This window comes from Hemicordylus capensis, chromosome 1 (genome assembly GCF_027244095.1).
Source record: "Hemicordylus capensis ecotype Gifberg chromosome 1, rHemCap1.1.pri, whole genome shotgun sequence".
Classification (NCBI taxonomy): domain Eukaryota; kingdom Metazoa; phylum Chordata; class Lepidosauria; order Squamata; family Cordylidae; genus Hemicordylus; species Hemicordylus capensis.
The window spans coordinates 420,795,607-420,811,027 of record NC_069657.1 but is presented as its reverse complement, the minus strand read 5'-3'; the positions used below and the strand labels follow the sequence as shown (position 1 = coordinate 420,811,027).

The following is a 15,421-nucleotide window of genomic DNA, read 5'->3' as shown; positions in this document are numbered from 1 at the left end:
GTACAATTCTGGTCACCACATCTTAAAAAGGACATTGTAGAACTGGAAAAGGTACAGAAGAGGGCAACCAATATGGTCAGGGGCCTAGAGCACCTTCCTTATCAGGCAAGGCTACAACACCTGGGGCTATTTAGTTTAGGAAAAAAGACAACTGTGGGGAGACATGATAGAGGTCTCTAAAACCATCCATGGTGCGGAGAAAGTGGATAGAGAGATTTTTCTCCCTCTAGTCAGATTTGTTTTTATATTTTAGCTTAATATTTTAATTGTGTCATTTTTATAGTCTTGTTTTTAATTTTTGTGTGAACCGCCTTGGGATTGTTTTAATGAAAGGTGGTATACAAATTTAACAATAAAACAATAAATAAATAAAGTAGTCTGAGGGCTATAGGCCACCTCCAGCCTCAAAGGCAGGATGCCTCTGAGTACCAGTTGCAGGGGAGTAACAGCAGGAGAGAGGGCATGCCCTCAACTCCTTCCTGTAGGCTTGCAGTGGCATCTGGTGGGCCACTGTGTGAAACAGGATGCTGGACTAGATGGGCCTTGGGCCTGATCCAGTAGGGCTGTTCTTACATGCTTATGTTAGTATTTTATTTATTGTTTTGTTTTTCAAATTTGTAGACTGCCCCAAACTTCCATCTTTGGGCAGTTCACAACAACATAAAACGGATTAAAAATGAAAACTTTGAAACAATTTAAAACCATAGTACAGTTAATAAATAAAAAGCTTGAATGAAAAAAAAAAGTCTTTAGAGAAAACAGCAGCATTTTGAGAATGTTGCTGTTGAAACGATGTATATCAATGTTTTTTAATAATTTTGGGCTTGCTTGTAAAGGAGTAGTTCCCATCCTGGGGGCCTCCAGAGGTAGCTGAACTGCAACTCCCATCAGCCCCAGCTATAATTTATTGTGGGCAGGGATTCTGGGAGTTGTAGTTCAGCAACATCTGGAGGCCCCTAGGTTGGGAACCACTGTTGTTGATTGCTGGGTTTATATCTGGTTTGTTGATATTGTAAATTTTGATGGGATTTTTAATAGCAGTTTTTAAAAAATTGCCTGATATTTAATTTTGTTTTAACTTTTTGAAAATTGCAGGGAAGTAATGAGCAGCCTGTGCAGTCCAGCAAAATAGGACTGGGTAGAAGAGAGTATCAGAGTTTACAGCATCGTCATCACTCCCAGCGTTCTAAATGTCGTCCTCCCAAAGGCATGTACCTAACTCAAGAAGATGTCGTCGCTGTTTCCTGTAGCCCAAATGCAGCTAACACGCTTCTTAGGCAGTTGGATATGGAATTGATTTCACTGAAGCGACAGGTATTCCAATGATCGGACTTCCATTTCACTTATTTCCCCATTCTTTGTGCTTCAGTGTGTAGAGAGAAGGCAATAGTAGTAAACAGAAATATCCCCATTAAAATGGAATTATAGGGTGTAAATTTATCTCTTACAGGTGTAGTAAGGGACCCCTGCTGACTGAGCAAAGAGATACCTTTTAAAGTGGTGGTTCTCTTATATTTAGCAGGGGGAGAACAACTGGCCCTATCCATCCCCAGCACTGCATCCCTCCAGTGGCTGTTGCTGGTATCTGCCTTATGTTTATTTTTGAGCCCTTTGGGAACAGGGGGACATCTTATTTATGTATTATTTATTTTTCTCTGTAAACCAGTTTGAGAACTTTGGTTGAAGAGCAGTATATAAATATTCATAGTAGTAGTAGTAGTAGTCCTGGTTTCTAAAAGTTAATCCAAGAGCTGTGTGCTAAAGCACTTTTGGAAAATTTTAAATTTGGATTTTGACAAATGTGTTAGTTGCCCAGATAGTATGTGGATTGTACTGACGGTGCATAGAGTTCTTTAGCGCAGATCAGGAGAGCACCAAGGGGAAAGAAGAAACATCTGGAACTCCCAGAGAGAAGTCTGTTTGATGAGGAGAGACCTGGAGGAGGAGATAACAGGTGTCTAACCCCCTCCCCTTCATAACAGAGGTGCTTGGTGGGGAACAGAGCCCAGACCAGCAGCAGAGTTTGTGGATGTAGGGACGAAGCAATCTGACAAAAGAACACATATTTGGTCCTTAGAGATGTAGGGAAAGTAGTCTGTAAAGACAGTAAACAGCAGTCCCTTTTTCATGACTTTGGGAGACAAATATTCTTTTGACTTGTGGATGAAAAAAAATCTGTAGCACATTATCTGTAAGCCAGTTCTTTCTCTAGACATCTTCCATACTGTCTGAATACTTACAAATGTATATTTCCATTTATATATTTGTGTGTCCAAGTTCTAGGCCTCTTAGAATTGGCTGAGGGACATCCAGACCTTTGGCATAGCAGCACTTCAGACTTGGAGGCTCCTTCTGTGAAGAGCAGGAGAGCTGTGCTAGTGCACGCAAGGACCTCTTCTACTCATGGAATGATGCCTTGTGTGAGCATGAAACTCTGCTTCCATTCACAGGAAAACCTTTCAGTGATCGAGTACTGCTGCACCAAAGGTTTGGATGCCACCCATTTAAAATACAGCTTGGTCAGGTTGGTGCACATATTCTAAAATCATGGGGGAGAGTAAGTTAGGGGAAGTGGTATTTTTCTGGAACAGAAACCTAGCCATTGTATTGTTAGCTTCTAGAATCAGTTTAGGCAGGTAGCCCAAGTTCTTTGTCTTGGGTGAGTAGCCTGATTCTCCCTTTAGCTTCTGATCCTGGAAATTCAAGCGCTCATAAGAGTCTGACATTACACTAGCCATTATTGTCCTAGCATGTAGAAGCCAGCAGCTTCTGATGTAACATCACTTCCACATGCTAAGCCAGCTTAGTTCTTGCAGGCAGAAATCAGTTCTTCAGAAGTTATTCTGTTTGCACAGAGTCTGGTTTGACTTCCAGGCTGTTCTAGTGACTTACTTATTTTTCAGTCATATTTCTATACTGCCTGACATGTGCATCCCTAGGCGGTGGACATACATTAAAATTCAGCAAATATAAAAACAGGGTCAAATGATTAAAACAATTATGATAGAAGAGCTATTAAAATTAATTAAAAGCCCGAGAAAGCCAGTTCATCTTAAGGGTCTTTTTAAAAACAGCCAGAGATAGAGAAACTCTGGTTTTAACAGGGAGTGCATTCCAGAGCCCCTGAGCAGTCACAGAGAAGACCCAGTCCCAAGTAGCTACCAAACAAGCCAGTGGTAACTGTAATTGGACCTCCGCAGATGATCTTGATAGGCAGGAAGGTTCATGACAAAGGAGGCAGAAAGGTTCATGACAAAGGAGGAACTCTTAAATACCCTGGACGCAAGCCATTCGGGGCTTTATAGGCAATAGCCAGCACTTTGTATTTCACTTGGAAACATATCGGCAGCCAGTGCTTTCCAGATTGGTGTTATATGGTCTGTTTGGGTTATCCTGGAGACCAGTGTGTCTGCCGCATTCTGCACCAACTGTAGTTTCCAGATTACATACAAAGGCAGCCCCATGTAGAGTGCATTACGATAGTCAAGCCTTGAGATTACAGGCATATGTACCACTGTTATAAGGTAGTTTCCTCCAGAAATGGATGTAATTGATGTATCAGCCAATGCAGATACTTAGAAAGAAGTACATGTTATGTAAAGTAATTTTCTGTAAAGTAATTTTTATTTTCTGTAAAGTAATCCCACCCCCCACCCCCGGTTTTGTTTTTGGTTCGGTCAAGGTTCAGAATGCTAAACAAGTAAACAGTGCACTTAAGCAGAAAATTGAAGGTGGGATCGAAGAATTCAAACCTCCTGAGGTGAGTCATTGTGCAGTGCGGATGTTCAGTATTGCAGTGCTGTGCTGGGAGCTAAATAGCTTATGACTTGTCAAGTCATTAAAGACATTTTTACATGTGAAACTTAAAACTATTTATTTTTTGTTTAAAATGGTTCGTAAGGCTGAAATGAAACCTGTATGAGCCAGAATGCCCTTTTAAAACCGCCTGGAGAAGTAAGTTTTGGGCGGTATACAAATATGTTAAATAAATAAAATATAGCTTTCTCATACATTCTGTCCTGTGTTTCAGATGTGTGCACAAATAATGTGAGAGGTTCAAGAGCACTTTTTAGTGTCAAGAGGAAAACTACCCTTAAATTTGACTTGTGCTCAGCAACCTATGTGCTACATAAGGGGCTGCACACTTGAACAGGATTTTGAGAGGAGTACTGCAGAGTATACTACTGGTTCTGCTACAATCATTCACTGACAGACTTGTATTTTGAGCATGAAAAAGTTTCAAGTGTGCAGTGGAGTGGCAACCTCAGGGACATATTTTCAGGAGGCACAGTGGGCTGCAGAGGGAAGGGGGAGCTGGCAAAAGCTGCCCCTTCCAGCTTAAGTTGTGCACAGGCAACAGGTATGTCAGCCATTAGCTGCAGTCCAAAAATTCACATGCCAAACTCTACAAAAGAGTGGCTGACTCATTCTTTTCAGCACTGGAATGCACTATGCTCACACACCAACTGTATACATAGCTGTTCTCTGCATTGAAAAAGAAGGTCAGTGTTTGATTGGATACCAGGGTTGATTTGACCAGTGTGATTATGTTTGTGATCTCTTCCTCCCTCACTGCTCTGTTGTCATCCTTTCAGGAATGTAGGAAGCTGCCTAATACCAAGTCAGACTATTGGACCATCTAACTCACCATTGTCTGCTCTGACTGCAGCAGCTCTCCAGGGTTTCAGGAAGGGGTCTTTCCCAGCCTACCTGGAGATGCCAACAATTGAACCTTTGACCATCTGCATGAAAAGCAGATGCTGTAGCATTGAGCTACGGCCCCATCCAAAATGGTGTACATGGATTTCCCGAGTGGTGGTCTCCCATCCATGCATTGGCCAGACCCATACCTGCTTAATTTCAGCAAGGTTACTGCCTTGCTGAACACACTAGCACTACTGAGCAAGTTTAAATTGTGGTTTATTGACTTGAAGGGTGTTGTGAATGGTGCAAGTTCTCTATTACTGTTTTCAGACAATTAATTTTTCAATTAGTGCACTTGTTTTGATGTATTTTCCTCTCTTTTAATAGTCAAATCAAAAAATCAATGCCCGTTGGACAACAGAAGAACAACTTCTTGCAGTGCAAGGTATGGTGGCATTTTTGCTCTTTCTTTAATACTGAAATATTTTGTGATATAGAAAAGACTTCAAAAAATGGATATATAGCTGCCACTTTCCTTTAAAAGAGTATGTGGTTGACTCATGGAATGACCGTTTTAAAATATGATGAAAGGAATTTTGTCTTTCTCGTTTTAATAGGGATGATTTAAAGATGAAGTTGGCAAGTATACCAGAGGAACAATGACATTGTATGTTAAAGCCAGACTGTATATATAGTTGAAAGTTTCTAAAGTATTTTGTCTGGAACTTTCCCATATACTTAATATTTCAGAGCCTTTTAGTGAGATCAAATCCTTCAGTCCTAAAATAAAGCTTTGTAAAGAAGCAAGTAGATGGGTATTTGTCTCTTATAAAGAAAGAGGGAACATCATAGATTCTGGATGAGACTCAATTAAAGTATGTGTAATGGAACCAACTGGAGTTTGGATAGTTTAACTCACTCACCCCTGCTCCAGTGCAATGTCCACTAGTCACTGCCACCATGCTCTTCTTCCAGAGAGAACTCAAGTTTGGGTCTGAACCAACCTTTGGAAGATCCCCTCTGTCTCTGCAGAGCAGGAGCCAGGCTTAGTTCACCCCTTCACTTAAGTTTCCCTTTAAGTAGCTCAGCCAAGAGGTCAGCTCGCAGGAAGCCTCAACTCCAGAGTCTCTGAGCAACTTACACAAGAGGTGAGGTCATTCTCTCTAAAAGATTTACTTTATTAATCAGGGGGAAGGGGAGCAGGTAGGCATTTGGGAAATAAAGCAAAAGTCATTTCTAACTCCTAACACATTCTAAAGTCTACAGCAAAGCACTTACATATCTTGATAAAGAATGGTCCAGACAGTAGACACTGGTTGTGCTGAATTCACATTGCAGTTCTCACAAAACCATTGACTCTGGATGTCCCAGCAGCAGAGGTGCAGGTCACAGTGCACAGACTGGCATCATCAGTGGCTTGATTTTCAGCAGCAGTTCAGAAAAGCTATGTACTACCTTCCAAGCCTCTGGCTAGTAGCTGCCCTGGAGTTGGGACAGAGTGATATATGAGGAAACAGGCCAACATGCTTAGTTGAGATTCCTCAGTAGGCTGTCCACTTAAATAGGTGGAAGGGGCTCACTGCCCTTCCAGGTGTTTTGCCTTAGAAACTCTTTTAAAAGTTGTGTCTTACCTTTGTTAGAAGTCATTTATTTTCCATTTGCTGGCTGGACCGCTCTTCATCAAGATAGGCAAGTGCTTTGCTTTAGACCAGGCCTGTTCAACTTAGGCCCCCAGCTGTTTTTGGACTACAACTCCCATAATCCCCAGCCACAGTGGCCAATAGCCAGGGATTATGGGAATTGTAGGCCAACATCTGCAGGAGGGCCGAAGTTGAGCAGCCCTGCTTTAGACTTTAGAATGTGTTAGGAGTTAGAAATGACTTTTGCTTTATTTCCCAAATGCCTACCTGCTCCCCTTCCCACCTTGGTTCCTGTAGATTAATTAAGTAATCTTTTAGAGAGAACAATCTTGTGTACATTGCTCAGAGACTTTGGAGTTGCAGCTTCCCACCCATGAGCTGACCATTTGGTTGAGCTACTTAAAGGGAAATTAAGGGGATCCTCCAAAAGTTGGTTCAGACCCAAACTTGAGTTCTCTCTGGAAGCAGAGAGTAGTGACAGTGACTACCAGACACCCCACAGGAGCCGTGAGTGAGTTAAACTGCCCAAACTCCAGCTGGTTCCATTCCAGTGTGAAATTGCATAATATAGTGTCCTGTCTTCCTGTGGTACATTTGTGCACAGCTGGTGTAAGCATGCATATTACCCAGTCTGTCTTTGGCAATGTTTTTCCCCTGATCAGCTATAAATAAGAATAGTTCTGCCTGCACAGCTGAGCAATATCTATGGTCCAACTGAAATAATGAGTTTTCAGATGAGTGGGGAAGCACTAATTCCTCCTCAATGTCAAGCTGTGCTATAATAAATGCAAGTCAAAGTTCATGTTTCCCTGTCATGATTTGAGAAGCCTTTTAAAAAATCCTTTGGCTTTCTTACACATGATTATATAGATGAATCCTAATTCACTGCTGGCAAAACAATTCTTGTTTAAGTTTTGTTAATTTCCAAAACATACACACTCACTACTGTTTACTAAAATTCAGCAACAACTTCATGGATTCTGACAGGTATGTTCAAAACTTTATTTTTATGCTGATCAGTGTCCTTTCAACAGTAGTGAAAGCACAACTTCTTCAGATTTGGGAGTAATAAGAATAACTGGACTATTACAACAAGAAGGGAGAATGTTAGTGGTCACTTTAAAGGGTGAGGTTGGAAACTCTCATTCTCTTGGGAGTTAGCTATGATAAGATGATTCCATCATCAAGGCTATTTGGAGATGCATCCTAGGTTGATTCTGTGTGATAGAAAGCAGTTCCATTTGCAGATATGATTTTTGCTGATTCTACCCTTCTTTCCTGGGCAGCCCTCACTCTTTCATACTACTGTGCTCTGGAGGATCCCCCAACCTTCAGGAGTGGGTTTTAGGAGGCTGCTTTGGGGCGGAGGTGGGGACAGGAAAGTTTCCTTGCATGAATCTCATAAGCACTCTATTAGAATTTCAGGCTGTAATATTATGCAGACACCCCTGGAATAAACCCTGCTCAACATAAAGTTCTGAGTACATGCAGAATTGAGCTATTAGTTGGTTAAATGTTGGTCTTGGCAAATTCCCTAGCTTCACCTATTTTTTCACCTATTGTCAGGTAATAGTGAAACTCAGTATTTAAACTGTTAATATATTCTGTATGCATAGAACTTGCTCCATTCTAACACTTCTGTTTTGTATCATTGACGCAATTAAATTATTATGATTAATATGCTGCTTTTCAACAAAAAGATTCTCAAAGCAATGAATTATATCCACTTTTGCTTAAACCAGAATTTAAATTTTGGAAATCAGCAGCAATATTTTAAATGTAGCTTAAATGAAACCGGTTATTTATGAATTTATGTTTGTTTGTTTGTTTATGTTTATATTTATATATCGCCCTTTGTCCTAAGACCCCATGGCGGTTAACAAGATAAAAGCAATTCAATAAAAACCGAACAAATAGCAGCTAAAAGCTTAAAAAGAGCAAAGAACAGCTCGTTGGCCAAAAGCCCAAATAAGGATGAGTCATTGACACATCTGAGAATATAGACAAAAGTAAAAAGATGCATCAAGAAGATACATAAAAGTATTAAATAAATATATACTTTTGCTGTTTCCTACAGAAAATGAGTCTTCTACAAAGCATCAATGTTTTGCATTTCTGAGGGCTCAAACTTTAAAAACTATTGTTACCCATACTACTGTAGCTGTAATTTGAATTCAGTTTTCTCATTGAAATTCCATTAATTTTTTCCAGATACCTCTTAATCAACACATTAAATACTTGGCTTTTCTGTAAGCTGTTAGTTGAGAAGCTGTTTGCAGAAACTGAATAAACGACAAATCCTCTCCTTTTTCCCCCCTGTCAAGGACAGTCCAATGATCTCACAGGTCTGGCATAAGAATGACCCACATTATTATTACTAGCCATCATAATAGATGTGCAACTGTAGGTAATTATACCATGAAATAAGCAAATAGAATTATTTGTTTTACTTAACAGTTGCTTGCTCGAAGTGGCTTTCACCCAGAGAAATTATGTAATGAACAAAATGTGTAGACTGAGATCCAGAAAACTACTGCAGGAACACCAGAGTTAATGTGCATCCAGAAGAATGCTCCCTTTTTATTATCAAGTTCTCCTTCCCTACCACCTCTCACCCCATCATAATCCTTTCTTCAAACATGTTATGCCTTGTGACATGGAGAGTTGCTGTTTGAGAAAAGAAAGTCCCCTTGGAACTAGATATACGGTGTTCTCAAGTCAGGCCATAAGTGAAACATCAATATTAAAACTCAGATCAATAAAATTGATCCAGTGAACCAACCACATAGTAATATTTTGCGTTATGTTACAGATCTTTACAGAAGCCTCACTTTGTAATTTTCAGAATGGGTCTTTATCTGCTGTCCCTAGAGGACATCTCTGCATATATACATCAGAGTTTTGCTTATTGACTTGAACCTTCATAGGTGTATTTACTTTGCCTTTTTTAGGTGTCCGCAAGTATGGTAAAGATTTTCAAGCTATTGCTGATGTAATTGGCAACAAGACTGTTGGTCAAGTGAAGAACTTCTTTGTAAACTACAGGCGTCGTTTTAACTTAGAGGAGGTATTGCAGGAGTGGGAAGCAGAACAAGGAACCCTGGCTTCTAATGGTGATGCTTCTGCTTTAGGGGAGGACACAAAAAATACTAATGTGCCATCAGGAAAGAGCACTGATGAAGAAGATGAGGTGTGTTTTTGTGTACCAGATCTTAAATAAGCATGAGTTCAGGAATGGCATTAAACTTCATATCATAGAATATAATGTTTAACTTGAACTGGAATGCTGAACCACCAGCTGTGGAATCCTGGTACTTAGAACAGTCTACTGGCCTCCATGTCCTATTCAGTTCAGTGGGGCTTAAGTTTAGCAGAATGTGTTAAAAACTGGGCTACCTGTCTCTCTTTCCAAACTTTGTTTTGACAGTGCTAACATGGAAAAATGTGTAGCTGAATAATCCTGAATTTTTAAGCTTATCCTTTCCCCCCACTTTTTTAACTGGTTATTTTGTCTTGCAATATTTAAATGCTTAGATATTGTTGCATTCAAAGCAGGTTTCATAGCTCTCAGTGTGGATAAACTAATTGTGTTTCCTATTCTGGAGACAAAGGCAACACAAACTGCATGGTATGACAGAATGGCTGCTCTTACATATTTGTATCACTTTCTTTATAGGCCCAGATACCACAGACCCCTCAGTGTGTAGGGTCTTCTCCACCTGCCCAGGCGTCTACTCCAACACCAGCAACCCCTGTAACAACTCTGAACCAGCCTCCTCCATTACTTCGTCCAACCCTTCCGGCTGCTCCAGCTCTCCACCGTCAGCCTCCACCACTTCAGCAGCAGGCTCGATTTATTCAGCCAAGGCCAACCCTAAACCAGCCCCCTCCACCGTTAATCCGCCCAGCTAATTCCATGCCTCCTCGTCTAAACCCAAGACCAGCGTTATCCTCCACTGGTGGCCCACAGCCACCATCGCTTATTGGAATCCAGACAGAATCACAGTCCCCTCTGCACTAAAGAAATAGGGCAGAACTATGGTAACTAACAAACAGAATTGTATCAGTGTCTATTTTTCCTCAGATAATGATGGGGGCAGGGCGGGGGAAGAGAGCAAGCCTTCCACAGTATTGAAGCAGTCTTACACAGAGCATAAGGTGAAAGCCTTAGCAGAAACATGTGCATAGCCATCTGTATAAGAGAAACTTCGGTGCAGTAAATGGTTACACCAAGACCATCCTCTATGAAGTCTGCCTTTTTACACAGCTAGCTTCTTTAAAAGAAACCAAGTTCAGTGCACTAGGACTACAACTGGTTTTTACTTGTATTTATTTTATGAGATTCTTTATATTCAATTACATGAATGAATGGAAACACAGCATCTGGAGAGGGTAGGAGTTTCAATTTCAGCTCCCAAGCAGGCTTTAAGTGTGGTATATTTGGAGAATTATTTTTACATTTTCCTATGTTAGGAGTGCAAGCATTAATAAGCCTGCAATACAGATTTTGACAGATACACAGTAATTTCATACATTTTTAAGCTTGTATTTCCTAGATTTCTTTATAAAATCTTTTCTTCAGGAACAGTTTTCAGTATACCTATTGGAAAAGTTCTCTTGGAAGATTTGCAGTGCTAAGGTACATAGGTTAAACCTAATGATGTGGTCTTCTGATACTGGAAGTATGACTTGCTAGTGCAAAATCTGTGGTAGGCAGTGGATGAGCCAGCATCTTTGCTTTACAATAAAAATAGAAAGCTAACACCAGTAACAACCCATTGTTTTTCTTTTTTTAATGATCTTTGTAATACTGCTTTTTACCCGTTTTATTCTGTTGTCCAAGTTCTGGCAATAAGTTAGCAAGAAGTGCCCTCCAGAATTTCATAGGTCCAGGGGCAATAGGAAATAACCAAACATTAAGATGTTGTTTATCTACCACTCCTTCCTGCTCAGGCCACCTCTAGTCCTTTTCTCTGGTATTCCTTGCCAATGCATTTTTTCCTTTGTAACTTGTGTTAAAGCAGATACCAAATCATGCTTTACTAATCAATTGGGAAACAGTAGTATAGCTCTGTGCTGGCTTGCTTCTCTTAGCTTTGGGCAAAACAAATGCTGAGCTTCTGTTTTCATTAAAAGGTGTGCATTTCTTCTCAACTGCCGCAGATGACTTCCCCACTTCTTACTGAAGCAACGGTATTCAACATTCAAAGTTTAAGGTTTAGGATGATTTCTGCGCACAGCAAAGCCTCTTGTGTTCTACATTTTGTAGCTCAAGTGTCAAAACCTTTGGGTTTAACATCTTAATCATTATTAAGGTGTTAAAGGGCTTAATCCATTACCTTTATTCTCTCGCTCGCTCTCTCCTTTTAAAAAAATAATCTACATAGATTTTTCTTTTGTTTGTAGTATATTAAATGCAAATGTCCCTTTCATGGGTTTCTTTTCACACTATACCTGTGTTTCCAGCCACACTGTTGGATTTTAAATATTGGCTTTTTTCCAAAGGGAGAAAAGCAGCATTGTCAATTGCCAGAATTCTTGGTACTTTGTGATTCTGGAACTTTGGTTCTGGTGTCAATATTAACCCTTGGATTGGTTCTTCCAACCTGTCAAACCCCTGTACGTGCATTTAGGCATAACTCTCTAAATACCAAACTATTAACATTGCATTTTCAGTATTTAAGTATTTAGATCAGGTCTCCCAGTGACTGTATTTGTCCCTCTTTTGCTAACTTTTTGTCTTGTCTATTGTTGCTAGAACTTCAGTATACAGAAGGTTGGGTGCCATGCAGGTGGTAATTTTAGACTATCAAAACTGTAACTGGGCGCTTGTGCGTTTGGGTGAGATAGGTATGTAGTGTAATATTGCTTTACATACGCTATACCACACAGTAATGAAATGTTTAGCATTTGTAGTACTGAATATGTACATAGCAAAATGTTGTCTTTTTAAAAAATTGTGTGCTTTCCAGATTATGTGCATACAGCTTGCACGTCCTGTTTTGGGTAGGGGGTTGTGTTAAGCAGTGTTTTTGCCTGGAAGAGTGATATGCTTGCTGCTTAATCAAAGAATTAAAGTTTCCAAGGAATCTGTGTCTATTTTTATGTACCTTGTAATGGTTTAAAATGTTTAGGGCCCATATACTGTGATTTTCTTCTAAATTCATTTATATTTTTTTAAGAATTAGAAATAAAACTATATGATTTTTCATTTGAAAGAGGGTTTCTCTCTTGCCATACTATGAAATTTTTTAAAAATCCAGCTTGACTTTGTACCGTTGCTACAAAACATAATCTATTAATTTTGGTTTCTTTTTGTCACTTTATGAAATGTAAAATGTTTGCACTCCCTTTAAGTTGGGCAGAGAAAATATTTCTTACATTGGTTTTGAGAAGTGTAACTTTACAGCTCCTTTTTATGTACAGTTTTTCAGTTACAATAAAGAAATATAAAAACTTTTAACGAATGGCCATTTAAAAGCCCAAGTGTGTATTTGGACAAAGTACTTCTAGGCTCAAAAGCCTGGGCGAAGGTGGGGGAATGGAGAGCATTGGTCATATTATGCCACAGTTGGATAGTTAGTCACATATCCTTTTAATCATAACAATACCTTATGCTGAAACAATATAGTATTGAGGCTAAAAAAATACAATGTTCAGCCAACTTTGGTGGAATTCCTTTTAATCTGGGTCATTTTGAATATTGGAAGACTGCAGTTATATAAAGCACAAGAGCCCTGCTGGATCAGGCCAAGACCTATCTAGTTTAGCATCCTGTTCCCCACTATGGCCAAACAGCTGCCTCTGGGGAGCCCATAAGCAAGGGATGAAGGCATACCTCATCTCTTGCTGTTGTTCCCCTGCAACTTGTATTCTGGGGCATCTTGCCTCTGAAGCTGGAGATAACATGTAGCCATGGGGACTAGTAGCCATGATAGACTTATCCTTCATGGATTTGATCCCTTTTTAAAGCCATCTAAGCTAGTGATCACCACCACATTTTGTGGCAATGAATTCCATAAATTGATTATGCACTGTGTAAACAAATACTTCCTTTTTGTCTTCCTAAATCTCTTGTGGGAAGGAAAACTTGTATGAATTTTCTCCACAGCATTCTTAAATGTATAAGCCTCCATTAAGTCTCCCTTTAGTCTTTTTTTTCTAAACTAAAAACACCCAAATATTGCATCCTTTCCTCATAAGGGTGGTGCTTCAGTCCCTAAAAACTGTCCTCTACTGCAGTTTTTCTAGCTCTACAATATCCTTTATGAAATACAGCAACCAGAACTGTGCACAGTATTATAAATGTGGTTACACCATATATTTGTATATGGCTGTTATAATACTAGCATTTATCTTCATCCTTTCCTAATCATCTTTATTTATCATGGAATTTGTCTTTTTCATAGCTGCTGCACAGCATATGTTTTTCATTGAGCTATCAACAAGTATCCAAAGATCTATTTTCTGGTTAGTTATGGACAACACTGCCCCCATCAGTGTATATATGAAAATGGGAATGGTTTCTCCAATGTGCAATACTTTATACTTTTTTACATGGTCACATTTGCCATCTTGTTGCCCATTCAATGAGCTTAAAGGTAAAGTGTGCCATCAAGTCAATTTCTACTCCTGGCACCCACAGAGCCCTGTGGTTTTCTTTGGTAGAATACAGGAGGGTTTTACCATTGCCTCCTCCAGTGTAGTATGAGATGATGCCTTTCAGCATCTTCCTATATTGCTGCTACCCAATATAAGTACCAGCGAAGATTTGAACCACCAACCTTCTGCTTGTTAGTCAAGCATTTCCCTGCTGCCCCACTTAAGGTGCTTCAATGAGCTTAGAGAAATCCTTTTGGAGCACTTCACAATCTGTTTTTGTTCTCACTATCCTGAATAGCTTGCTGTTGTCTGTAAACTTCGTTACTGTTTGTAAACTTGCCACCTCACTGCTAACCCCTAACTCCAGATCTCTTATAAACAACTTTAAAAGACAGGTCCGAATACAGATCCTTGAGGGATCCAACTTCTTTCTTCCCTTCATTATGAAAATCCCTACTAAGCTTCCTATTTTGTTTTTTTAACCAATACTTTAAAAGACCTGTCCTTTTATCAGATGGCTGCTAAGTTTATTCAAGAACCTTTGTGCAGCCCTCAGGGATAAATTTCTGACAGCGAAAAATGGCTTTTGCAGGGAGGGGAAAGAAGCAAAAATTGCTTCCCCATCCCTCTCCCTGAGCTCTGGGCTGCACAGCAAGCCTTCATAATGCTGCAGAGAGTATGGACCCTTATCTTAAGCTTTCCACCAATTTACCAGGAGCACATATTAAGCTAATCAGCCACAATTTCCTAGATGATCTCTCCTAGATCCCTTTTTTTAAAAAAAAAGTTACATTGGTTACCTTCCAGTCCTCTGGCAAAGAGCCTGGTTTTTAGGGGGAAGTTGGATATTTTGCTAGATCAGCAATTTTACATTTGAATTATCTTAAGAATTCTTACAGATGCTATCCAGACCTGGTGATTTAATAGTTTAAAAGATTTTTGTCTGAATAATTAGAGAGGAGAGCTGGTCTTGTGGTAGCAAGCACGACTTGTCTCCTTAAGCTAAGCAGGGTCTGCCCTGGTTGCATATGAATGGGAGACTTTATGTGTGAGCACTGTAAGATATTCCCCTCAGGGGATGGAGCCACTCTGGGAAGAGCAGAAGGTTCCAAGTTCCCTCCCTGGCTTCTCCAAGATAGGACAAGTTTGTTTTTTTAAAAAATATAGGACAAGATTCTTTTATTGAACCAACAAACTACCAAAGCATACAGTATGTTGCCCAAGATAGGGCTGAGACAGATTCCTGCCTGCAACCTTGGAGAAGCCACTGCCAGTCTGTGAAGACAATCCTGAGCTCGATAGACCAATGGTCTGACTTTGTATATGACAGCTTCTTATGTTCCTATGTAATTTGGCAATTCATTTTGCTGGGGCAACATTACGCCCTAGAACATCTCATCATGTTATAAGCCCTAAATTAGAACATTGTCACTCCTATATGGCTCAGTTCTTCAAATGTGCTTCTTGAGAAGGTCAATTCAAGCATGAGTATCTACACTTTCATTTTCTGTAGTGAAAACAAACATGAAGAATTC

The 15,421-nt window shown here is 39.8% G+C and overlaps 1 protein-coding gene across 4 annotated transcripts in view; it reads left to right on the top strand.

Annotated features, from left to right (window-relative positions):
• RCOR3 (REST corepressor 3) overlaps window positions 1–12,747 on the top strand; it is a 47,408-nt gene extending 34,661 nt beyond the window's left edge. For 3 of the 4 annotated variants that reach the window (XM_053310326.1, XM_053310336.1, XM_053310345.1), the window contains exons 8-12: window positions 1,096–1,314; window positions 3,683–3,760; window positions 5,032–5,089; window positions 9,236–9,474; window positions 9,961–12,747. In XM_053310326.1, the coding sequence (XP_053166301.1) occupies window positions 1,096–1,314; window positions 3,683–3,760; window positions 5,032–5,089; window positions 9,236–9,474; window positions 9,961–10,305 (939 nt within the window). In that variant the 3' untranslated portion in view covers window positions 10,306–12,747. The remainder of the gene's footprint in view (window positions 1–1,095; window positions 1,315–3,682; window positions 3,761–5,031; window positions 5,090–9,235; window positions 9,475–9,960) is intronic. The other variant, XM_053310353.1, reaches the window with a different exon arrangement.
• The last annotated feature ends 2,674 nt before the right edge of the window (window positions 12,748–15,421 follow it).